The following is a 24,652-nucleotide window of genomic DNA, read 5'->3' as shown; positions in this document are numbered from 1 at the left end:
TTTATTTTATTGTCCAGTAAAAGCAGACTGAAAAATAAAGTTAAAATAATTAGCAAATATTTTAGAAATTGTACAGTATGCTCTATCCATCATCCAAAAACACTTACAGTAATGTCATTTCAAATACGTCTTACATTACACTTAAAGAGAGAGAGAGAGAGAGAGAGAGAGAGAGAGAGAGAGAGAGAGAGACAGAATTGAATCGTACACCTGTTATGCTCAGTCTGAGGCTCAACCTGGAATGAGCTTAACCCTTAAACGCCGACTGGACGTATCGTAAGTCGACTAAAATTGTATGTCGGGTGACGAACGGACGTACCGTATGTCAACTACAAAAAATTTCAACCTTCGGTCAACTTTGACTCGACCGAAATGGTTGAAAAACGCAATTGTAAGCTAAAACTCTGACATTCTAGTAATATTCAATCATTTACCTTCATTTTGCAACAAATTGGAAGTCTCTAGCACAATATTTCGATTTATGGTGAATTTTTGAAAAAACTTTTCCTGACGTCTGCACGGTAACTCGGCCGAAAATTTAAGAATTCTTTCGTCATTTTTTCGTAATTTTTGCTCCGTTTTATATTAGCCGTTACATAAAGTTTCATATATGAAAATGTGTGCAATTTCATGTAAAATACAACAAAAAACAACCCATGGTTGTAGCTTTTATCAGTTTTGAAATATTTTCATATAAATCACGATAAGTGCCAAAATTTCAACCTTCGGTCAACTTTGACTTGACCGAAATGGTCGAAAAACGCAATTGTAAGCTAAAACTCTTACATTCTAGTAATATTCAATCATTTACCTTCATTTTGCAATAAATTGGAAGTCTCTAGCGCAATATTTCGATGTATGGTGAATTTTTTAAAAAACTTTTTCCTTACGTCCGCACGGTAACTTGGCCGAACATCTCAGAAATTCTTTCGTCACTTTGTCATAATGTTTGCACCCCTTTATATTAGTCGTTACATAAAGTTTTATATATGAAAATGTGCGCAATTTCATGTAGAATACAACAGAAAAATAACTCATGGTTGTAGCTTCTATCAGTTTTGAAATATTTTCATATAAATCACGATGTGCCAAAATTTCAACCTTCGGTCAACTTTGACTCGAAAGAAATGGTCGAAAAATGCAATTGTAAGCTAAAACTCTTACATTCTAGTAATATTCAATCAATTACCTTCATTTTGCAATAAATTGGAAGTCTCTAGCACAATATTTTGATTTATGGTGAATTTTTGAAAAAAACTTTTTCCTTATGTTCGCCCGTGGTAACTCGGCTGAACATCTCAGAAATTCTTTCGTCACTTTGTCGTAATGTTTGCACTGTTTTATATTAGTCGTTACATAAAGTTTTATATATGAAAATGTGTGCAATTTCATGTGGAATACAACAAAAAATAACTCCTGGTTGTAGCTTCTATCAGTTATGAAATATTTTCATATAAATCACGATGTGCCAAAATTTCAACCTTCGGTCAACTTTGACTCGACCAAAATGGTCGAAAAACGCAATTGTAAGCTAAAACTCTTACATTCTAGTAATATTCAATCATTTACCTTCATTTTGCAACAGACGGGAAGTCTCTAGCACAATATTTCGATTTATGGTGAATTTTTGAAAAAAACTTTTTCCTTACGTCTGCTCAGTAACTCGGCTGAACATCTCAGAAATTCTTTCGTCACTTTGTCGTAATGTTTGCACTGTTTTATATTAGTCGTTACATAAAGTTTTATATATGAAAATGTGTGCAATTTCATGTAGAATACAATATAAAATAACTTATGGTTGTAGCTTTTATCAGTTTTGAAATATTTTCATATAAATCACGATAAATAGAAAAAATTCTACCTTTGGTCAACTTTAACTCGACCGAAATGGTCGAAAAATGCAATTGTAAGCTAAAATACTTACAGTCTAGTATTATGTAATCAATTACCTTCATTTTGCAACAGACGGGAAGTCTCTAGCACAATATTTCGATTTATGGTGAATTTAAAAAAAAAACTTTTTTTTACGTCCGCTCGTTATGAATTCATGCATCATTTTGTGATAATATTTTCTCTGTGTTGCTTTGATCGTTTTACAATTTGTTACATACCAAAATCATCGTAATTTAGTGTACAATACAAAGAAAAAATAACTCATTAGCTTTAACCATTTTGCTCACAGCACGATTTGTATACAATTATATATGAAATTTTTTTTTTTTGCTGTCATATATTTCAATATTTATACATGATAATGATATTTTTTTTCATTTCTGATGGTTGCATACTAAACTTCAGGCAATGTCAAAAAAAGGAGCCAAAAATTAACTCTTAATCTTAAAAACTAAGTGTGCTGTGATTTTTTGAAAAAAACTTTTTTTCCGCTTTGGCGCTAACTCCGGAACGCCGCCGGCATACGGCAGACACTTTCGTAAATAGAGGCTCGGCGTTTAAGGGTTAATTGTCTTATGTTGAGGTCTTGTTGTGCAGCCATTTTGATAGGTGGAATGATAGAAAGGGAGTTATTGATGAAAATGAGGGCTTCCCTCAATGAGGGTCCCATATTAACATCATTAACTAACCCTGTAATTGCCGTGGATGCTAGCTAACATAATTTCAAATATGCTGTGGAAGATAAAATTTCCTGGAATGTGCAGATTTGTCATAGACCAGAGAATGAAACTATTGTCATTTTAATTTGAGTGTTATCACAAGAAGCTTGATAACATGTAACTCTCATAATTTTAACTTAAATTACTTAACCCGTTCTTTCTTTTCTGTATCCTAACAGGTGGTTTACTGACTGTACCAACAACAACTGTAGCTTCTCAAACTCTTCATCATTTTACTGAAGAATTCATGCAACTTTCACACCATAATAAGGATGATTCTGACAGTCTTCTTGTTAAAAAGTTAAGGTATTATAATGATTATGTCATATTTATTATACAGTAAACCCCCCGTATTTGCCTTCTCATGATTTGTGGACTCACGCATTCGCAGGTTTCTCTGTGGAACATATCTAGCCATTATTCGTGGAAAATTCACCCGTTCGCTGTATTTTTCACTGAGAAATATTCACTAATTACTGTATTTTCATATAATTTTCATGAATAAATGCACTTTTTGTGATAAAACTATTAAAATACTTGGGTATATGCATTTTTACAGGGTTTTTCTGTGTTTAAACTATCAAATTGGGCAGTTCTAAGTTTTAAGTATTCGCGGATTTTAGCTATTTGTGGGGGGGTGTGGGACGCATCCCCCACGAATACGGGGGGTTCACTGTAGTGCATATTTTCATTGGACACATTTTATTTAGAAAAGGATTTGTAAATAAGAAAGATGTTTTTCATGATTTAACCTTGATGTATATCATAGAAATGTAAAGAGTAAAAAAAAATTGTGTCCTATTTTTGTGTTTTTATTATTTAGACAACTTTTTGGGATGGACACTGACTTAGTCTGAGCAACAATAACTCACTTTGTCAGTTACATTGTCAAAATACTTTCAAAATATTTTTGGCAGTTGTTCTTTTTCCTAAGACCATTTAATCTTACAGTGTAAGTAAATGTTCTTAGTTTGCGCTGTGATGACTAAGTATAAAAACACTGGTGAAATGAGTGATGTTGATCATGGGCAAAGCACTAATCTATGATAAATAGTTCATGAAATTTGAAATTGATCCAGTAATTAAATTTTCAAATAGTTGTTGCTTGGGTTGAGCTCTAATTAACTGAGGAGGGAAATGTAGAAACCTCTCAACCACAAGGTTACCTTTAATAGGAAAAATAATTTTTATTGATTGATAGGTGAGAGTTTTCCTGGCTTGTAATAAAGTTATGGAGGACAGAAAATTTTTAAACCTGTTTGTTATTTACTGAAGGTAAGTATTGCAATACACTCCCTGAACACCTGAATTAGCCCTGGTCACCTAGCAGCCCGAACTACATCCCCATAGCTTTTACCCACTAAGTGGGTAATTAACTGTCAAATGTTTTGCCTGAAGTACCGTTGGCAACGCTGCTGCAAGTCCCGGCCAAGTGAGGCCGAGATCCACAATTGCTTTTTGCTTCCCATGCTGTGTGGGTGTGTCCCACATCAGGTGAACTTTTGGTCATTTAGCCTGACCCCCATTTAAAGAATTTGGACATCAGATTACGATTTGGACTGTTTTCAACGCCTTATCTCTTGGATTGATACTTTTTTTATTGGATTTGGAACTTCTCTCCTGGTTTTGACTTTGGGATTGGTACTTTGGACTCGATTGGATAAGTCAAACAAGAAGACTTCGCCGTCTGCTAGTGCAATGCTTCCACTTCGTTTACATCTTCGACGATAGAGCCTTCTACTGCTGGAGATGCTGATGCTCATCGGTCCTGCAAGCGTAGGATGAGTACCCTCAAACACGATCGACATTCTGTTTGTATTTTATGAAGGAAGATGCAGTGTAGTATCAGTCAGATAGGTGGTGAGTCTTGGTCGGTAGATCAGATGGAAGAATTATTCAAAAAGTTAAGAGGACAAGTTATCAGCTAGTATGTCTAGTCTATTTTTCAAGCTTTATGACTAAATTAAAGGAAACTAGTGTTGTAGATACTAATCGTTCTTTTTCAGCCCCCCTGCCTGCTCCAGAACCAGCCCTAACGGTTACCAGGGGCCATGGAGAACCGCAAACCTCGAAGGTAGGATCTGCTGGCCCCCCCCAGTGCGGAGCAGAGAGTGCTGGCAGCAGATTTCCCCCTTCCCTCTAAAAGCGTAAGTTCTAAGATGGATTTAGAATTAGGAGTCACTCAGACGAGTAGGAATACTACTTTAGGAAGTATTCAGGAAGAGTAGTTGAACTGCAGTCTTCTTTAGGTGCAGGTTGGATTGGGGTCGCTAATGTTTAGACCTCTCATTTAGATAAGTCGTCGGTTTTATTTCCTGCTTCATACTCTTTGCAACAAAAGGTTTCCAGATCCGTGGAGGGTCATTCAGATTTGGTTTCTGATGTATCTGTTTCTGAATTTGTTTTGTTTTTCCTTGAATACTCCTTCTTCTTGGAAAGTTTTCTTTTCCTTCAGGGGTTAAAATTTCTTTCGTCTTGCAATGGTGTTAATTCTGGCGATCGAATTTTCAGTGTTGCTGAATGTAATGCAGATTTGTTGGGTCCCTCTAAAGGTTATAGATTGTAGTTAGGCAATTCTTAATTTTGGGTTTTCCAATATTCATGATAATGTCTTAAAGAATTTTCTGAATTTGCTAGTGATGTCTGTTAAGATTATCAGAGGGTGGGGGGAGGAACAGAATCAGTCAATTTTCTTTCTTTGAAATCTATGGTCTCTTGGGCTGCTACAGAATTTTCCTTTTTCCCCATTTTCTTCTAAGCCTTCTTCCATTGTCCTTACTCAGTCTTCTTTTTTTGTCCATTTTTCGGAGGGCTCTTTGGGGTCTTTGTTTGCTCATCCTGTTTTCTTGGCTTTTAACTCAGCAGAGCAAAGGCTTCCTTGGTTCAACCCTGTGATATTAGAGCTTCAACGGCTCGCTCTCTCTCTCTCTCTCTCTCTCTCTCTCTCTCTCTCTCTCTCTCTCTCTCTCTCTCTCTCTCTCTCTCTTCGGGGTTAAGGGAAGGGGTACTTTTAACGGATCTGTCTTCTTTATCACCTTCTTTATCACCTTCTTGTATCTTGGAGGACACCTTTCGCAGCCAGTCAGAGGTCTTGTCCCACTCTATGTGGTTGTGGTCCAGGTTGATAGGGTTTTCCCAAACAAGATGGATATACTCCCTCCGATCCTGTACTGCCTAACACCTCATCACTTCGGTTTCAATGGGACTGGCATACCAGGTTAACATTTCATCTGACTGTACAACATTCTTTAGCAAGAAGAGGAGGGACTTCCTTTTAAAGCTTCCGCCTCACTATCAGGACATTCAGAGAGGGTTCTGTTGAGGGCGCCTTTTGCGCTCTGCAACAGTCTTTTAGGGAGGAGGACATCTCCTCCATGGTCAATTTCGTGTAGCCGTCATCAGCAGTAGCGTCACAGCAGGCTATGATTAGTGTGGCTGCTCATGGTTCAGGGGATGTGGCCAGTATAACGAACTTGTTGCTTCTAACTCGTGTCTCCAGTGTCGGCAATTATGCATCATCGAGGGTACAAAATGCTGAAGTAGAGGTGTTCCTGTCCAACATGGAACAGCTGGTACCCACTTGAAGAAGCCTCTTAGGGAGAAGTCACTCTCTCTCTTTTTAATTCCAAGGTCTTGTTGTCTCTGAATGCCTTTCTCTTCAGGTATGTCTCAGGAATCGCTGTGACTTCCACATCGAGAATGCAGTTTTAGTCTGGAGCGACTCTTGCTTGTCGGATCTTCTGTGATAGTCAGAAGAAGTGCATCTGACATCCGGAAGGTCTATCGTCTCCCCCTCTTTCCGACGTTCACCTGTACTCAGATGCCTCATATCAAGGTTGGTGAGCAACCTTTGAGGAACCCATGCTTCGGGCCTCTGGAGGGACCGGGAACGAGAGGAGTCATAATCTTCGGGAACTCAGGGCTGTAAAGGAAACCCTCAGGTGTTTTTCAGTCCTATTGCACGACAGAGTAGTGGGTCTGCTTTGCGACATCGTAACTGCCGTGTCGTATCTGAGAACTTGAGGGAACAAGATCAATAGAACCTTAGGGGTGTATGCTTTCCGCAATTCGGTCTCATTCATCAGGTAATCAGGAATTGCGGGAGTGTCAAGACGTCTATGACTCTAGCTCCTTGCTGGCTCTTACGCCCTAGGTTTCTGGAACTCCTAATGCACCTTACGGAAGTTCCGATGTTCCTTCCCATGCAGAAGATCTTCTAGAAAACCGCATTTTCACCATTATCATCCAAACTCTTGCATGATGAACCTAGTTGTAGGTGACTGCCGAGCGAACAGCTAGACAGACCAGACTCTCTAAAGCTATGTCTAGACAGTGTTTCTTTCAGCTTGAGAAAGTCAACCCGTAAGCTTTACCAGGTCAGCTGGACCTATGGAAGTCTGTGTCGTAAGGAAGGTCATTCCATCTTTAGGCCTGCCATAACCAAAATAGCTGATTTCTCTTATTCTTTCAGAAAGTCAAGATTCTTTCATTTTCGGCTATTGCTGGCTACCCCTCAACACTTAGCAATACATTGCTCCCTCTTCCTGAAAATTTCTAGTACCTGTAGTAAGATCATCTATGATTTATTATGTTCCTTTAAGTTTAACGTCTGGTCTTGCCGACTCAGGCTCCTTCTTGAGATTTGTCGGAAGTTCTAACATTAAGACAACTGATTAGGTGTTTTCTTTCTTTTGGCTTTAGCTGCAACTAGAAGGTGGGCGAGCTTCGGGAAGTTTTCTAGACTGGTTTCCTAGGCAGAAAATATGTATTTCTCTTCTTCCGGAATTTGTGGCGAAGACAGAGTCGGAGGCTAAAACTCAGCCTCATTCGTTTAAGGTTCTTTATCTGCAAGTGTTTGGTTTTGGCAATCCAGTGGGTATGTCTTTATGTCCAGTGCGAATACTAAAGTCTGTTTATCAAAGGTTGAGAAACTCTGTCTGCTTCTGTGTACACTTCTTGTCTGTACTCCACAAACACAGTTGCGGGCACACTACACGATTCTCATGTGGTGTGAGCTTTATGCCCTTGAATACAGTTTAATTTTGACCATACATTATATTTAGCATTTAACAGTTTTTTCATTTAATTCAGCACCCTTCCCCCCCAAAAATTCCAGATGTTACTTAATATTTTGAATTTCTTTTATTGCTGGTGATTTCCCTGGCTTCTCAGGGTTCGTCCTTGTTGTCTTCAGCTCTGTATTACCCTGACTGCACAGTATTCAGAGTATGTCCACTTCATCTTTCTTTCTAAGGAATTGTTCAGTGATTCTATTCTGGAGGCAGTTTACTTGGGAATTTGTCCCAGTGTTTTCTTCCTTTACTTAAGAGACGTCCAATTCGCCGCAGCGCGTATACCGGCGAAGTCTCCTATCTGGGTGCGTTCATTTAGCTGAGGTGGTATTCTCTTAGTGTGAAGGCTCGGAAGGTTATTCCCGTAGTCCACGTGTAACGGCGGAGTCTATCACTAGGGTGTGGTCATTTAGCTAAGGTGGTATTCACGTAGTGCGGGGGTTCTTAGGTTAACCAGATAGTGGAATTCCTTTTAGGCTTTAGAATCTTAAGCAGCAGTGATAGTATAATCACATGAACTTAGGTTAGTACGTTTTAAGTATCCTAGTCTTTGATAGTTTCCTTATGAGAGTCCAAGGGGGTGCTCTCATAGGCTAGCCTAGGCTCTTTCGTCGGCGCTGAGATATTTCTTTGCTCGTCAGTCGTCTGCCTTTGCCGCAACCTGCAGGGCGGAGGGTCAACGGCTCGGCACACCTCATTCCTCATGGTAGGCTCTGAATAGCCACTTGGGAGATGCATCGTTCTCCTCCTTACATGAGAGTTATTCTCTTAGCGCGTGTGTAGCGGCTAACTCTATTATCAAGGGTGCGTTCATTTAGCTGAGGGGGTACTCTCTTAGTGTGGAGGTTCTTAGAGGTGGCCACTTGGAAGTCGGTGTCGGTTTTCACAGCTTTCTACCTCAGAAATATTGTTTTCTTCGGAGAAGAGTTACTCGCTGGGTCCCTTTGTGGTGACCAACTCGATCTTATAATTACTGTACGTAGTAATGTTGGGGGGGGGGGAACTTTAGGTAATGAATGTAGTATAAGGAACTTAGGATTCTCTGTTGGTCGGGATTCATAGTGAGGATATTAAGTTTGGCGTTAGTACTGTGAAGTTAGGCAGATCCAGTGGACAGGTTTGCTTTCTTCAACCTCTTCTGCGCAGACATCGGCGGCAACGAGCTGCGAAGAACTCAAAGATCCTGCACGCTCAACTTCTCCTCCATAGCCACATGGGAGGTTCATCGCACCCCTCCATACATGAGAGTTCTTTGATTAGCCACATGGGAGGTTCATCGTACCCCTCCATACATGAGAGTGCTTTGATTAGCCACATGGGAGGTTCGTCGTTCTCCGCTACTCATGGGAGGCTGTGATTAGCCACATGGTAGGTTGGTTTTTTTTTTTTTTTGCTACCCTCTATCCATGAGGAGGTTTGAATACCACATGAGAGGTAGCTTGACTCAGATAGTACCTAGACATGAGACTGACGTCGGGGGTACTCTCTCTATAGGCATCCTCACCTGCCGAGTGGGATAACCAGGTGAGGATACATTCATTTATACAGAGTAGGCGAATAATGAGTTACCTTTTTTCCATGTTGGCAGGTTGGGCTGAATTAGATTGATTCCACCTCCTTAAAATTTTGTTAATCAGGCTAATTCAGGTGTTCAGGGAGTGTATTGCAATATGAAGTTTTCATAATAAAACTAATATAGTAATACTTACCTGAACACCTGAATGATTCCCACCCTCCTCCCCACTTTAATTTGAATAGTGAATAACGCAACTGGGAATCTGCCTCACTCGGCTGGGACTTGCAGCAGCGTTGCCAACGGTACTTCGGGTAACTCATTTGACAAGATTTTCCTGTAAGCGTTGGTAACGCTGACAATTAATTACCCGCTTAGTGGGTAAAAGCTATGGGGATGTAGTTCAGGCTGGTAGGTGACCAAGGCTAATTCAGGTGTTCAGGTAAGTATTACAATATTAGTTTTATTATGAAAACTTCATTTTCCTTTTCATTGACTTGAAATATATGTAGATATTTCTTGGTATTTTTTTGTACAAAGTACCTTTGTATGTACAGTACTTCAGTAGTTTTAATTGCTTTTACAGATTTGAAAGCATTTTTAATATTTGGTAAAACATCAACCATATCCATAATTAATGATTAAAAACTCTTCTTGTGTGGACGAAGTTATGACCCTCATGTTTTGGATTAAGTATATCTACAGTCCCTTATGTGCTAATAAGAAACTTAAACATTTTAATGACAAAATATCTTAACGCTGCTCTTAACCCCTCATAGTCCGGGCTAAATATATATTAAGCACACCGCTGGACCAGGCTAAATTTAAGGATGGCCAATTTAAAAAAAAACATCAATGGAAAGAGGAAGATATGCATTTGCACATGGTATAAGAAAAAAATCCTAAAAAAATTTTCTGTACCTTCCTTGGGAAGTTGAAAGTGAATGTATCTAACCGTGCGTGGGGCCTCTTTAACAAAAGACGGTCATAAAAATATGCTAATTTTACCATGTTATAAATGTTTTTGTAATATTTTTTTATCATATTTTGTAAAATTATAATTACAGCTCACACAGTATCATAACAAGTAAGAACCAAAGTCAATAACAAATTCTGAACATCTTTATTGTAAAATATTTCCGAGATGCCCTGGGCTCCAGAGCGGCAGTACATTCTCCTATGACATCTCAAGTCAGACTGATCTCTCTCTATCCTCTACTGAGCTACTAGAGACTGGCCGTGTAAGTTGCCAGAAGTCAAGTATAGCCCATGGAAGTGATCAAAACATTTTTCCCGTAGAATTTGTTCAAACTGAATGGCACGAAATCTTGAACATATATGTATGTTCCTTGGACTTCACAAAGCTATCTGTATGCAAACATATATGTATGTTACCCGTCCACAAGGGGTTAAGGATGATGTGTGGCAACTTTTTATATTTTTTGGGCCAAAACTTTTTAGTTGATATTCCTCTTGTCATTCTGAGCTACATGTCACCAAATTTGCCTTTACTCAAAAAGATTGGTAAAAAATATTGAGAGACAATACAGACATTTGGGTTGAAGAAGTTCCTCTTGAGTTTGTTCCTTTTCTTTTTTTTATGGCTTGCTTGCAGTCTTCTAAATTCTTTACATTATATCCATTTTCTTAAAAGTATTTTCACCTAAAAATTAAAGTTACAGGATATAATACTGTTCCATCTGAAAGGAAACAAGTATAGATAGCAATAATTGTATGTCAGTCTCAGGCTTACCATTATTCTCTAAAGTTTTTGGAAAGTTGGGGTCATAAGTACCTACATAAGACATGGAATCTAGTTGATTGCTTCCTTTGAGCCAGGACATCCTTGACAATGGTCATGAGTCCAGAATTTCTCAGATTGATTGCAGTATTGCCTTTGGCTAGAGATAATGGATTTGATCCCTATTAAAGTTTTATAAGTGACAGGAAACTGTTGCCCCCTGTGGTATTTTTAACAGTCCTAGAATATTTGCTTGGTTAAAGGTGTTAGTGTTGGGACTTTTGTTCTTTTTTGTCTGCAGCAGCCACATGATTATTGCCCTAGCAAATGAAATAGTATTTTATGCAGGTAATGTAACTTTTGCTGTAATTATTTTCTCCTTCTTGAAGGAAAATGAAATGAATGCAAGCCTAAACAAAGTGTGGTATTAGAGAATTCTAGATAATATTGTACTAAACTCATTTTCTAGGATTCACTGTTCAGACAAGGCAACCAAGTCTACAGTAGTTGCAACTAGATCTAATGTAAATAAAAAAATCCCATAAACGACTGTGATATTGCTGAAATCCATTGTGATGTGTAAATGGCAGGGTTTATAAGAAATAAATAACTAATTTAAGCAGATTATATCCAAAGTAGGGCTGTGGAAGTCAACAATTCAAGAAAGAGACACATAGAAGTGGAATTGAACCCCCTGGGAATTTGGCTTGCTCAGGCTTCAGAACGTTTCATTAGAAAATTTAATATATAGTAAACCCCCTGTCTTCGCGGGGAATGTGTACCACACCCCCTGCGAATAGCTAAAATCCGCGAATACTTAAAACCCCTCTAAAAGCACTTAGAACTGCCTATTTTGGTAGTTCAAACACAGAAAACTTTAAAAATGCTTATACTCGAGTATTTTAATAGTTTTATCACAAAAAGTGCATAGTCATGAAAATTATATGAAATTATATTGAATAATGTGTACATATGTTCCATAGAGCAATCTGCGAATCGTGAGAACACGAATATGGGGGTTAACTGTAATATTAACTTTAAAGCATACTATATTTTATATGATTAACCAAATTTCCATCTATGTTGATTTACTCGCATTAAACACAAATCTCTTGAAAGAAGTTTTGTCAGAATCTTCAACATTGTCCTTATGTCTTAGTTGAAAGGTTTCTGCAAAACTACGATATACAGTAAAGCATTAGATATATTTTACTGTACTGCATTTCCTAGCGGTGAAAATGCAACTTTTTTCCTAAAATATGTCTCATAAATCTACTGTGCATTCTGTAGGTGGAAGGTTATGTTTTTCATCGGCTCAACCCAACCTCAGAGGAAGGTTATCTTTGCTAGACAGTAATCAGAATGGCTGTATCAGCAATTAAGGGATACAGGTATACTTGTGCTTTGGGGAAGAGAAGTAACTGTATTGATGGACCATAGGTGCCATTGTTAGCATTTTGAAAGGGGCCTCCAAGAAAGATAGTTCAGCCTTTAGGATTACAAGCTGCTATGTCTCTTGATTCATTGCTGCTTGTTTTCTTTCTTTTTTAAGGAGTCACAAACTATTGCTTCATCTAGTTAAAGGAATCTTTGAGGTGGATACATGGTTCTTGACCCTTTTTGTCCCCAAATACACTTCAAGTCCATTGGGTTTCTCAGTAACTGGGTATACTCCCTTTCATTCTTTCAACTGAAAGACAATTTAACTATGATTGATAGGTTTATCATGAAACTTGAAGTTTTTACAATAACAATTTTTCCTCCCATTTCATTCTATTTGAGTTGCAAGCTCCAAGCCACATGCAAAGTATGAGGATGGCAGTTCCTTCATACTGATTGGTTAGAGGTGTGCTTGCTTATCAAGTCTGTCATTTTTTGGCTTTCTAGTTATTCTGCTTCTGCATGTATTATTGTACTACAAAAGTTACATGTCTAAGAAATTCAACACTTCTAACTACAGTAAGGCTAATTATAATTGATGAGGTTGAATGATTTATTCTAAAATCACAAAATTGATACAAAAAAATTTTTTTTTTTCTTTCCAAGTCCAACTATATATATTGGAGAATGCAGTTCAGGTGTGTATGCAGTCCCAACCTTAGTTGATGAAACTACTGTGACCATTTCCCGCAAAGGATCAAGGCTACTTTTAGGAGGCCCTCCTGGATCTCAAGGCACAATAGCTCGGACATCCATGACACCCAAAGATCAAGAAGAAAAAAATCCAGAAGTTTTGTTATTAGGTACGTACTTCTATTACTGTACTCTAATACAGTATGCTGATTTCTGTGAAATAAAAAAAAAGTGTTGAAAGCTGCTAATAAAGTTAAGTTGGTAAAAAGTATAATTTTTACAGTGACAGAATTAATATCACAAGTTTTAATTAATGTTATATGTCAGACCATTTCATGCTGTTTCTGGAAGTTCAAAAACTTTTTGCATTATTAAATATTTTTTAGCTGCTAGACGTAAATTCATTGGTGTAGTGGACAAAATGCTTGATTCAAGCAAAAATCTGATTTTACTTTTGTTTTCATTTAGAATAAATATATGGTCACCATTCATCACCCAATCATCTTCTGCCTTAGAAAAATATTGATACAGAGCAGTACAGCAAATTGGGTCATCAGATCTACCCTAAGATTTAGCAGTCTTTAAGCAGCCTAGATGATTACTTTAGAATATCTGCTTCTTGCAGTTTCAGGAAATTGTTGAATTTCCTAAGATCCCTGTTTTATGCAAAAATAGGGAAACTGTTCGTCACACAGGTTAGAAATGAAACAAAGGGTGACTGGAGGTCCATTGAACCTCATGTGTGTTCCTGGACCATATGTAAAACTTAATATTATTCTGCATTTAACCTCTCACTGCCAAAGAAAGCAAATTGAGCAAAACTTCCCTTTTGGTACCAACATTTGCCATGGAGTGAGGATGAGATATTTAGAGTTGAGTATACACTATTCTCTTAATATGCAAGATCCTAAAATGTGGAATCTCAATATGTTAGGTAGGCTCAGAATTATGATGTCCAAAACACTCATACTTTATTATGAGAATCCATCTTCAGAAGTGAGGCATTCAGTGATAAAAACCTGAATATGTAAGCTTCCCCAAAAATGTGACCCAGCAGTTGCACAGCACTACTACACCGTGGCAGCACAGCAACACAAATGCACTTAGGTTAAGAAACACCACTGAAGCTACCTTCTTTAGTTTATAATAATAATAATAGTAATGTTATTTTTATAATTGCAGTAATAACATGGCATCATAACCTTTACCAGTTATAATTACAGAACTATAGTGATAACAGGACAATCCATAAAATGAGCCAGTAAATCAACCCTATTTCATTTGGTCTGAATAGGATTAGCTACTGAGTCAGAAAAATGATAAGTCAGGGTGAAAGTGATGTTGTCAAACAATTATTTCTGTTTAAATGTTTTATAACTTACTACCAGCAGTTAAAATCTATTGTGTTGTGCTATGTATTAGATTAAGAACAGGAATAGGCTCTCTTTCTCTGTCACTGCCTCAAAAGTTTCTTACCATGAACCAGAAATAGATTTGAATGGAACATGTTTGTATTGCAAGATGAACACTAATTTCCAGTCTCTGAAGTATATAAAGTACTTAAGTTATCTGCTCTTTGTGCATACATAAATCATTTATGGAAAAACACAAACAATATAAATCATGTTTTAAGGCCAGCATAGCATTAAATATCTCAAGCTGTACCAAACAGAATATCTATCATTGCACCAAACCAGATGATGTATAGTTACTAATGTGCATTGCAGAGCAGTAAATGAATTGAAGGTGGATTTCAACATTTTATCCTTTTATTCACACTTTGTTTAATAAAAGATTCATGTGGACACTTCAAGTGTCATTGGATGGGTTGAACAAAAGAATCATGTGGGTACTTCAGGTGTCATTGGATGTCAAGTATATGGCAAGTGGAAAAATTTGGGAAACAGCAGACTTATTTTGTTTTGCCTTTAATTGTACCAGTGACCATGGCTGCTCTAGATCCCCCAAGGCGCAGGCACAGCTCCAGGCCTCATTGTCTGGGAGGCCATGAAAGCAGTCTTTTGCTCTGTCTGAAGTAAATCTCAAGTGGTCTGTGTTCTGGCTGTCATGCATCACATTTTAGTTGGCCTATGATTGTACTTGTGAGTTGGCCTGTAGGCTGATTTTTTTCTTGTTATAGAGGGATGAATAAATTTGTTTGTATCTAGCATTTCCCAACGTTTTGTGAGAGAGAGAGAGCGAGTGTAATTGTCGTTGTGAGTGGTTCGGTTGTTGGAGTTCGGTTTACGGCGCTGTCTGTCTGTCTGTCGGGAGTTTTTCGGTTTTGGGGAAGTCTTGAGTAGTTGAGGTCCAACCTTGAAAGTGAACGGGCAGTTCGTCTGGTTTTTTTTTTGTCTTGGATACCGGTACCGATATTGATGGTGCATGTGTCTCTTTTTTTTCGTTCGTTGTTGGTGGAGGGTTTGGTTGCAATTTCGTTTTGTGGTTTTGTGTGCTGTGATTGGCGACCGTGGACCTTTACCCATCTCCAGCAACCAAAGATCAGGGTGAGTGTTGTTTTGTTTGTGGGTTTAAATTCCGCCACATTATATTTGGCACCCAATGTGGGGCTGTTGTATAATTGCTATTAGGATTGTTTGTGGTGGCTAGAGTGAGAGTAAGAGGTCAGGATGAGTGAGATAGAGAAACTGAGAGAGGAACTCCGGGTGGCTAGGGAACTCCAGGGTAGGCTGGAGGAGGAGAATGGGAGGCTGAGGAGTGAGAATTTGGAGTTGAGGAGTCAGTTGGAGGAGATGGGGGGAATGCTAAGGAGTGCAAAGAAGAAATGAAAGGGGAGATGAAAGAGTCAGAAGAGAGAATGGGAGACAGGATGGTAGAGAGGATGGATAAAAGTTGGAGGAATGATGAAAAGTGTGGAAGAAATGGTGAAAGGTATGTTCAAGGGTGTTTTTGGAGAAGGGGCTGTTGGAGGCAGGTCCTCTGGAACGTGTGAAGGGGCAAGAGAGAAAGAAAAGGAGGAAGAAGTGAATGGAAGCGTGAGTGATGAAAGTGATGGGGAAATAGGAAGTAAGAAACGAGAGAATGAAAGGCAGGGTAAGGAAAAGGGGAATGAAAAGCAAGGGAAGGAACAGAGGGAAAGTAAGGATAAGTCAGGGGAAGAAAAAGGGAAGAAGGGAAAGGGAAAGGAAACTGGTAAGAAGGGTAAGGAAGTGGGAAAGGCAGGAAAGAAGGGAGAGGGTGAAGGCAGTAGTGATAGTGAGGTGGATGGAGGTAGTGGATAAAAGTGGATAAAAAGAGGGGGAAGAAGAGTGTAATGAGTAAGATGAATGTAAGTGCGAAGTGAACTCTTTGTATTCGGAAGAGGTTATGAAAGGACAGAGTGAAAGTAGCGAAAAGTGAGAGTGAAAGTGAGAAAGAAGTGAGAAAGGCTATGTTTGAGGGGAGGTACCCTGGTGTGAAAGGTATAATGAGTATGGAAGTAGGGATGTGCATGATTTCTTTAGGGGTATGAAAGGTTTTGTCAGGATAAGTATGGGGAAAGTAAGAGAGTGTGGGCACGAGAATTAGGAGAATATTTGACTGGGTTTTTTGCTTGATATGTATAGGGTTATTATGAGTGTGGGAGATGTTGAGTATGACAAGGTGAAAGCTAGACTAGTTGAGCAAGCGAGGCGTATGAAAGCGAAAAGTGTTAAGTATAAGAGGAAGAATGAATTTGATGAGGCAAGAATGAAAGCTGGGGAAACCTTGTCACTGTATGCTTGTAGGCTGGAGACGTTGGCAAGGAAGAAGTTTGGGGATGATGGGATAGATGAATGTAAGGGAGTTAGTACAGAAGTTGTTAGGGACAGTGCCAGATGGAGTTAGAGAATTTGTGAACTTGAAGCGGAAGGAGAAGAAAAGATGGACGAATGAAAGGTTGACTTGGGGAGAAATTTTGGAAATTGTAGAAGATTATGAGCTTGACAGGGTTATAAAAGAGAGCAGAAGTGTAAGTGTAAGGGCTGGGGTAGATGAGAGAGTGCCAGAGTTTGGAAGCTTTAGGGATGCAGTGTTGAGGGGCCCAATGAGAATGGCAGATAGTGTAATAGATAGGAGTGTAAGAGCAAGTAATGTGGAGGTGCCAGTGAGGATGAATGGTGGGTTTGTAAAGGGAACAACGGGTTGGACGGGGTTAGGGATAGTAGTGTACAAAGGGGAAGGTTGGTGAGTGGAAGTCGAGCGAAGTGTTTTAGATGTGGAAAGGAAGGACATACAAAGAATGAGTGTAGGTGGGCTTTAGGAGTGTGTTTCGGGTGTGGGCAATCGGGACATTTGGTAAGGGAGTGTACGAAAGATAGGGGGGTTAAATGCTACAGGTGCGGAGAGGTGGGTTATATTGCTAATGGTTGTAGGGGTACCCGAGTGAATGTAATATGTGGCAGCTGTGGTAAGAATGGGCATTATGCGAGAATGTGTTCAGAACCGAGAGCGAAGTGTGTCGAATGTGGAATGGAAGGACATGTATCAAGTGTATGTAGACGAAAGAGGGTGACTGTGACAGCGAATTCGGGAAACTGAGTGTGAAGGGGGTTCAAATGGGTGGGTCCTCCAGGATGCAAGCGGTGCGTGTGATGCATGTACGTGAGGGGTTGTTGCATGAGGATCAGCAATTTGTTTTGATAGAGTATGGTAGAAAACGTAAGAAAGGGAAGAACGTAAGTGAACGGAATGGTCGTAAAGTTGTGTGATAGGGTGTGAGTGCCAAAGTGGAAATGAGTGATAAAGCGTGTAATACGGATGAATGGGATGGTATGGATAGAATGTATAGCATATGCGGGTTTGATATAACTGAGTTGACTGAACGTGTAGGAGTTAGTGAACAGTTGGAGGTGAGCGAAAGTGTCAGAGTAAGAGAGCGTAGCAGTAATATACGAGTGATTGAAAGCATGAATGAATCGTTGCAAGAATTGGAAAGGTCAATGAGCGAATGGGATGGGTTAGTTGAAGAATTGGGGGAGGTATTTGGGAACGAGTTAGAGGGTATAGATGAGATTGTGGATGAAATTGAGAGTGGTAATAGTGAAGAAGGTAGCGTGAATCTGAGAGAGAATGGAGGAGAAGATGTGAATTTGAATGTTGCAAGAAGAGAGAATGATTACGTGCCCGCGAACGCGATCTAGAGGACCTGCTAGTGAGCATCCGTGGGTGTTGCGTAAGGCGATTTGAATGCAGTGTGAAAGGTGTTGGTTGGGAAATGCTAAAAGAGGGGAGAATTATAGAGGGATGAATAAATTTGTTTGTATCTAGCATTTCCCAACGTTTTGTGAGAGAGAGAGAGCGAGTGTAATTGTCGTTGTGAGTGGTTCGGTTGTTGGAGTTCGGTTTACGGCGCTGTCTGTCTGTCTGTCGGGAGTTTTTCGGTTTTGGGGAAGTCTTGAGTAGTTGAGGTCCAACCTTGAAAGTGAACGGGCAGTTCGTCTGGTTTTTTTTTTGTCTTGGATACCGGTACCGATATTGATGGTGCATGTGTCTCTTTTTTTTCGTTCGTTGTTGGTGGAGGGTTTGGTTGCAATTTTGTTTTGTGGTTTTGTGTGCTGTGATTGGCGACTGTGGACCTTTACCCATCTCCAGCAACCGAAGATCAGGGTGAGTGTTGTTTGTTTGTGGTTTAAATTCCGCCACATTGTCACATTGTCCAGTGGCTCTAATGCTACCCAGATTGGCACTTGTCAACTTTTTTCCCTCCCAGGACAACTTATCCTGGTCCCTAGAGACTCTCACAGCCCCCTAGTACTTGGCACCCAGTGCACTCCTTCAAAGAGGGCCAGATTCAACTCTTTGCTGCATTGTATTGTATAAGTAGAGGATTCTGATGAACAGCTTGCAGAGAATTTTTGTGTTTTTCAGGACAGTATGTCTTACAGAGGTGTTTGACAAAGTGGTTACCATCTTTAACATCGAATGTCTTTTTAAATCCCTTTGGGAGACCTTAGTAGATGAACGTCAGTTTTATGATGTAGATTCTCCAGAGAAGCTTTATGATCTTCTCATCACTAAATCTGTTGCAGTAATTTTCCAAGATGCAGCTGAAGTTGGAGTTGTGTGGCACCAGTTGTGGCTATTAGTGTCTGATTGGAGCCCAACAGTACTTCTTGTTGCCTAACCAGGCCTTAAGAATTTTGTAGGATCCAGGGGTGTTCCTCTCAAGCATTTCATACCTCCTTTGGTACAATAGTCATTATGTAGGGATAATTGTGTGTATAATAAATAAAAGATTATTTGTTCCTATGGGGCCACAAGCCTATCACCTTTCATATCTGGATTACCTTTATTTCATGTGCTGGACCGGCTCTTGTACTAACTAAGAAGGGAAATGCCTACAAAGGTTGGGGGAAGGATATGCCCCTTCATGCCGACTTCCCTGTTGTCCTTCAGGTCATGATTGTGTCTAGTTGTGTCACACATGCTCCCTCTTTTCATGTCCTGTATTTGTGCCTTTTTGTGTGTTTTGTGCTTCATTTCATCTTCCTGTTTTCCTACATTCATGTTTTATGAAGTGGAGCTCTCATGCACATGTTGTGCTATTATGAGTCTTCTTATTTAACTTTGTTTTCTGTGCTTGCCAGCATGGAATGTCAAGATTAGTGTCATTGTGTAGACCATGATAGGGCTTGAAATCATTCTGTGTATCTTTTGTTGGTAGATTCACATTCTTTTTGTGTTTCTTACATGGGGAAAGAGTGTTTTCAAGTTTCTCCTGGCCCTGAATGTGATTTGTGGTGGTCTTCTCAGTGGGAGTGTTATGAGAGAAGGCAGAAGTGAATAAAGAAGGATGTTTCTAGTAGGCGTACCCCTTACTGGAAGTGATGCCTGGTCCTTCAGGAATTTCCCTTTCCCCATCTCCTCTAACTTCACCTTGCATGGAGACCAATCCTCTGTTTATCAGACCACATTCCGTCTTTTTGGAGGAGGAAGAAACTAAACAGCTTAGTCTTTTACAGCTTCAGAGGGTATGTCCTTCCCTTAAGATTACCAGCTCTCCTTCTCTCTCTGCGTTTCTGAACTCTGTAGTAGGACATGACTGAGAGCAGTTAGTGCTACTTTCATTGGCTCCTCTCCCCCGCCCCCAGGATCTACCTCCCATAGCTGAGACCATGAAGGCTCTCACTTCCCCCACAGCCTGCCCTGGTTGTCTCACCCTCTACTTATTCTTCCTGAGAGACCAAGACACTGCCTCCCAAGAAACATCACCGATCAGCAGCTTCATCATTGTCGGATTCAGTGTGCTTACAAGAGAAAAGAATCGCACCGGGACAAGCCTGGCTCTGGGACAACCCCTGCTCTTTTTCATCACATAGAAACAATTGCCATAGTAGATCTCCATCAGGGAATAGATGTTTTAAGTAGAAATGGTCTCCCCTTGGGCTTTGGACTCGTGCTCCTTTAGGCAGTCCTGCTGCCCCCCCCCCCCTCCCCACAGCTATCATCGACATTCTAGGGATAGGAGGAATCCCCCTTCTCATTCTCATCATGTTCCTAGTCCGTAAGTTAAAGGTATAGTACATAGACTGCAGGAGTAGACATTACTCACACTCCCCCCTTAGCCCCTACGGAAGGTACTTTTTCCCTCCGAGAAGCTCAGGATACTCATGTTCCATGCATCAGTCCCATAGGGCAGGCTGCTCCTCCAGTAGGTGGGATACGACTCTTGTTTTCCTCCAACACTTTGCCTCGTCCCACTACTGGGACACTCAGAACAGTGATGCCCCCATGCCTGGGATGATTTGTCCCCACTGCCTCTCCCTCCTTGCCCACCTTGCTGCTACTACAGTTTCCTGTCAGCAACACCTTCGAGAAGAAGCCCTCCTTCAACCCGTCCAGCACTGGCTCATAGAGAGAGGAGTCAAGACTGGGAGCAGAAAGCAGAAGTTCCTGCTCCCCATGATGCTTTGGAGACATCAAGTACTAGGGCCCTGCCCTTTTGGGGCCTACTTTTGACCTGAACCATATTTTCAAGAGGTCATTGCATTCATTCATGAGCTCAGTGGCTTCAGAGAGACAACCACTGCTTCAGCTTTAACTTCAGTTCCTCTTTTGGGGGAGGATGATTGGCTCTGCTCTGGAGGTGAAACCATTGGTAAGGTTACCTTGGTCTGAGCATCCCCAAAATGTCTTGGCTGAGGTGAACTAATTGATCTGCGGCTATATAGTTCCCTTGCAGCCAGCAGATCAGGAAAGCTACTCACCACCCCTCCTTTGGCCAGGCAGTGGAAGGATTATCTGCCTAAAGAAACCCGACTTGCCCCCTTTTTTGATATGGCACTGTGCTGCCTTACTGATAATGTGCCCTTAGATAAGTTATGACAGGAGAGGTATTCCTTTAATTACACAGAGGCCAATAACTTGGAATTGTTCATGATGTCAACTGTTCAAGCCATTCCCTGGCAGGACATCTGACAGGGCACAATGACTGCCCTCCTCCTATGAAGGATCTTCCCTCCTAATATGTGCAGAAGGCCTGAAAATTGCATGTTGGCATCGAACCTTCACCTTCATGGCTTATCAAACCTCCAATTTATGGGCCAACACCATCTTCCTTAGACAAACTGCCATCCTTTTATTAATGTTGAAACAGGTTTCTCATGAGAGTCGGCTCTCCTCGATGGGCAGCTCCATCGTAGACTCTGCTTTCTGTTTCCACCCAGCAAAGGTAGAGGCAGAGGTCACCATCAAGAGGTAAGAACAAAATTCCTTTATTTCATGAGCTGCTACCCTCAAGTAGACATGGAAGCAGACCTTCAAATTCTAGACTGTCGATGCCCCCTTAGCCTAATCACCAACTCCCAAATGAAACCTCAGTAGTTGAAACCTTGGCAAGACCCTACCCCACCATTAGAAACAAAGGGCAGGGATATGTCCCAGCTCTTTTGCCCCACTTTCCAAGGTCAGTCCAAAAGATGGTGTAGGGGCAAGAAAAGAGAAAGTTTCCATTCAGATTGGCACTCCCCCACCCCCACTGCCACATGGGCGGGGTCTGTCGCTCTCATTTTTGGATGGTATGGCAGCATCTAGGAGTGGAGAAGTGGGTAGTTCTGGTTAAGGGATGGTTACTGAATACCCTTCAAGGAATGTCAACCTTCTCTCTCCCTATTACTAATCCCACTGCTGATGTATCAACACACACTACCAAAGCCCACATCCTGTGGGAGAAAGTGGAGTCCATGCTCCAAATGGGTGCGATCAAGGTTGTCCATTCTTCTTCCTTTGGCTTCTACAATTGCCTTTTTCATGTGGAAAAAGCTTCTGGGGGTTAGAGACTGGTCATAGACCTCTCTACTCTCAACACCTACATCAAACAAACCCGTCACAATCGAAACCGCCCGTTCAGGGTTGGAGTCTGTTAGGTAAGGAGACTACAGTATATGATCTCAAGCAACCTTCAGGATCCTTATTTTCATATTCAAGTCCACCACAAGTTGAGGAAGTCTCTTCGATTCATGTGCCAAGGAAAGGTCTTCGAGTTCAAAGCTCCCTGCTTCGGCCTCCCACCAGCTCCTCAAGTGTTCTCCAGAGTCTTTGCTTTAGTCTCAAGTTGAGACCATTCCAAAGGAATCCATTTCTTTCATTACCTAGACGGCTGGCTGATCCTAGCCTCCACGGAGGTGGAGTTACTTGAGGACAAGCAACTCCTTGTTAGTCTTGGGATTGTCATCAGCCAGCAGAAATGATTTGGTGTGCAAACAGATGATCAGATATCTAGGTATGATTCTTGACAATTAGGAAGTTTGGGGCTTCCCTGCCTCTCACTAATTAGACAGCCTCAGAGAAGTAGCAAGATGCATCCTAGAGAAGAACAGACAACTGGCTTGACATTGGTAAGCAGTGTTGAGTCACCTCACGTCCCTGGAGAAACTAGTTCCGAACGGAAGGTCACACTTATGTTCCCTTCATTGGCAGTTGAAAAGACATTAGTCTCTCCTGGACAATCCCTTCTATCATCCTGTTTCTCTTACCCAAGAAGTTTGGGAGGATCTAGCATGGCGCTTGTCAACAGAAATCTCCTGCAGGGGCCATCCTTAAATTCATAAACCCCCCCCCCTCCCAGATCTTCCCTTCTCAGACACCTCTTGAGAAGGTTGGAGACTCATCTGAGAGGTGAGTTCACTTCAGGGACATAGACTCTGACCCTTCAGACATTGCACATCATTTTTTGAGATGATGGCATTATGGTTGGCACTGCAGACATTTCTACATTGTCTAATGGGACACTTGTTGGTGATCATGAGTGACAGCACCACAATAATAGCCAACACAAACAAATGGGGGAACAGTATCCCCTGAACTGTGCCATCTTGCCATACAGATGCACAAGTCGGCATCAGTATACTTAATAGAGTTGAAAGCCTGGTATATTCCAGTGTTCTTTTCACTGCCCAATTGAGTCAGTGGGGTCAAGTCATCGGGATAGAGTAGTCTCTACACCAGGCAGTGGCAGAAAATCTGTTCAGGGTGTGGGGATGTCAAATGATCGACCTTTTGTCACCCAATTGAACAACAAACTTCTTGTCTTCTGCTCCCCGCTCCCTGATTTGTGGGCAGCAGTGCAGAATGCTTTTCATCATCTGTGGGATAACAAAATGTGTGTTTTCCCACTGTTCAATCTACTTCAGAAAATCCTGAACAGTATGTTGGTCAACCTGAATCTTTGCATGACTGGTCGCTCTCTGTAATGCCAAACTGTAATCTCTCCTTGTAGACACTCCAAGAGTGCTCCCCCATGGTTCAGTCTTCTCGTACAACCACATATTCACAGATACCATCAAGCAATACAATCAGTTTAGCTTCACAGGTGGAGGTTATCCAGAATTTCTTACGAGAGAATGGCTTTTCTCGAAGAACAGTGAAAGAAATGTCTGGATTTTTTTGCCCCTCATCAGCAGATATTTTCCCAGGAAAGTGGGCCCTCTGTTGCAATTGGTATCGTAGACTTGGTCACACTCCTCTCAGTACCTCTCCAGCTCTTAGGAGACTTGTTTTTCTTTGTCGAGATAAAAGGCTGCCAGCCTCCACAGTTAAAGGTTATAGAGCATCCGTCACCCAGGTCTTCCAATTATGGAGTGTATGCCTTTCCACCTCCTCAGAAACATCTTGGCTGATAAGGAGCTTTGAACAGTCTTGCTCCCCTGAGGGAGACAAAACCTCCCAAATGGGACTTAATCTTAGTCTTACATAGTCTGAGGACTGCCCTGTATGAGACTGTTTTAAGCATCAGCCAGAGATTTGACCTTGAAAGTGGTTTTCCTTTTAGCCCTTGCATCAGCCAAGAGAGCAGGAGAGTTTCATGGGCTATCTTACCTCGTCCAATGTACAGAAGGGTTGAGATCAGTCTCTGCCTCATTTGTTCTGGAGTTTATGGCTAAGGCTCAAAACCCTTCAGTTTTGGATCCAAGATTTGGCCCTTTCTTGGTCCCCTCCCTTTGTGAATATGTTGGTGAGGGACCAGAAGAGATGTTACTGTGCCCAGGTTGTGCCCTAAAATACTGTCTAAAAAGGACAAAAAGTCTCTGTCTGGAGCAAAGACGTCTCTTTGTTAGCACAGGGAAGACATAAAAAGGAGGTATTAAAGAACACTATCTCCCTTTTTCTAAGGGAAGTCACTTCCAGAGCATATGGGTCGTAGGATGCCAAAGACAAACCC

At 40.8% G+C, this 24,652-nt stretch overlaps 1 protein-coding gene across 1 annotated transcript in view; it reads left to right on the top strand.

The window, feature by feature from the left end:
- Positions 1-24,652, top strand: part of LOC136844161 (uncharacterized) — a 340,577-nt gene that overhangs the window by 84,833 nt on the left and 231,092 nt on the right. Inside the window, exons 7-8 of the mRNA XM_067113178.1 lie at positions 2,792-2,918; positions 12,985-13,181. Of these exons, the coding sequence (XP_066969279.1) occupies positions 2,792-2,918; positions 12,985-13,181 (324 nt within the window). The remainder of the gene's footprint in view (positions 1-2,791; positions 2,919-12,984; positions 13,182-24,652) is intronic.

Source organism: Macrobrachium rosenbergii, chromosome 12 (genome assembly GCF_040412425.1).
Source record: "Macrobrachium rosenbergii isolate ZJJX-2024 chromosome 12, ASM4041242v1, whole genome shotgun sequence".
NCBI classification, from domain to species: Eukaryota; Metazoa; Arthropoda; class Malacostraca; order Decapoda; family Palaemonidae; genus Macrobrachium; species Macrobrachium rosenbergii.
The sequence above is the reverse complement of the archived record's forward strand: the minus strand, read 5'-3'. Positions and strand labels throughout refer to the sequence as shown.